The following is a 1,249-nucleotide window of genomic DNA, read 5'->3' on the forward strand; positions in this document are numbered from 1 at the left end:
TTCACCATAACTACCCTCAGTTCCACACCACAGTCATCTTTGTCTTGAAGATGGTGGCCCAGTGGTTAGCACTGTTGCCTCACAGCAAGAATGTCACTGGTTCAAGTCCTTACCTGGCCCATCGACATTTCTGTGTGGAGTTTACACGTTCTCCTGTGCTCGCGTGGGTTTCCCCCGGGCTCCCTGATTTCCTCCCACCATCTAAAGAAGACTTAAGTTATCAGACTAATCCAAATGGGCACATATTGCTCCTAATTGCTCATTAGCTATAAACAGCAGGGGAGTTCTCCAGATCTACCTGAGCTCAAACTCCCCTCTCACCCTGCAAACGGGAGGGAGCCCCGGGCTCGAGGATCTTATGAGCTCAGAGCTCTCTCCCGGGACAGCATGCCAAACACGCTTAATAATCAATCATCAGCTAACGGTGAACTCTTGGAGAGTGTGTGTGTAGTAATGTCTGTGGTGTGTGTGTGTGTGTGTGTGTGTGTGTGTGTCCTCTTAATGCTGCTCTGTCCTCCCGCAGGTACTGTGTGAGGTCAACCAGAATGGCTCTCAGGCTCTGTGTGAGCTGGGAAACCCTCTGAAGAGAGACGCTGTGGTATGACAATCAGTAACACACACACACACACACACACACACACACACACACACACACACACACACACCACACACACACACACTGTGCGTTTTCTGTTTCAGGTGAAGTTCTACCTGGTCTTGAGCCCCTCGGCCCTCAGCATCCACACCACCTCTCTGAGCGTGCAGCTGACTCTGTCCACGTGAGTGTGTTTCTGCTCCAGACCGGCAGGTGTGATGGAGAGCAGATGATGATGTGTGTGTGTGTGTGTGTGTGTGTGTGTGTGTGTGTTTGTTCATCAGGATTAGCGAGCAGCCGTCTCTGGCCCCAGTGTCTGCGTTTGCGCGGGTGGTGATCGAGCTCCCTCTGGTGCTTAGCGGGTCAGTGCTGACGACCAATCAGATCACAGCTGATCATCACTGCTGACGCGCTCTCATGTGTGTGTGTGTGTGTGTGTGTGTGTGTGTGCAGTGTGGCTCGTCCCCATCAGCTCTTCTTCAGTGGTGCTGTCAGAGGAGAGAGCGCCATGAGCACGCTGGAGGACATCGGCAGCCCGGTGGAGTTGGAGTTCATTGTGAGTTTATCACTGCGCTCAGATCAGTTTCAGCGGCTGCAGATAAAACACACATGCTGCACACGGAGACAACACACTCTCATGTAAACCCCTTCATT

The 1,249-nt window shown here is 52.4% G+C and overlaps 1 protein-coding gene across 1 annotated transcript in view; it reads left to right on the forward strand.

Moving 5' to 3' along the window:
• Window positions 1–1,234, forward strand: part of LOC130220488 (integrin alpha-7-like) — a gene marked incomplete at its 3' end in the record, with an annotated part of 11,871 nt that extends 10,637 nt beyond the window's left edge. Inside the window, exons 16-19 of the mRNA XM_056452762.1 lie at window positions 524–598; window positions 700–779; window positions 880–957; window positions 1,049–1,234. Coding sequence (XP_056308737.1) covers window positions 524–598; window positions 700–779; window positions 880–957; window positions 1,049–1,234 — 419 coding nt within the window. The remainder of the gene's footprint in view (window positions 1–523; window positions 599–699; window positions 780–879; window positions 958–1,048) is intronic.
• Window positions 1,235–1,249: the final 15 nt, after the last annotated feature.

This window comes from Danio aesculapii, unplaced genomic scaffold (genome assembly GCF_903798145.1).
Source record: "Danio aesculapii unplaced genomic scaffold, fDanAes4.1, whole genome shotgun sequence".
In the NCBI taxonomy this organism is placed as follows: domain Eukaryota; kingdom Metazoa; phylum Chordata; class Actinopteri; order Cypriniformes; family Danionidae; genus Danio; species Danio aesculapii.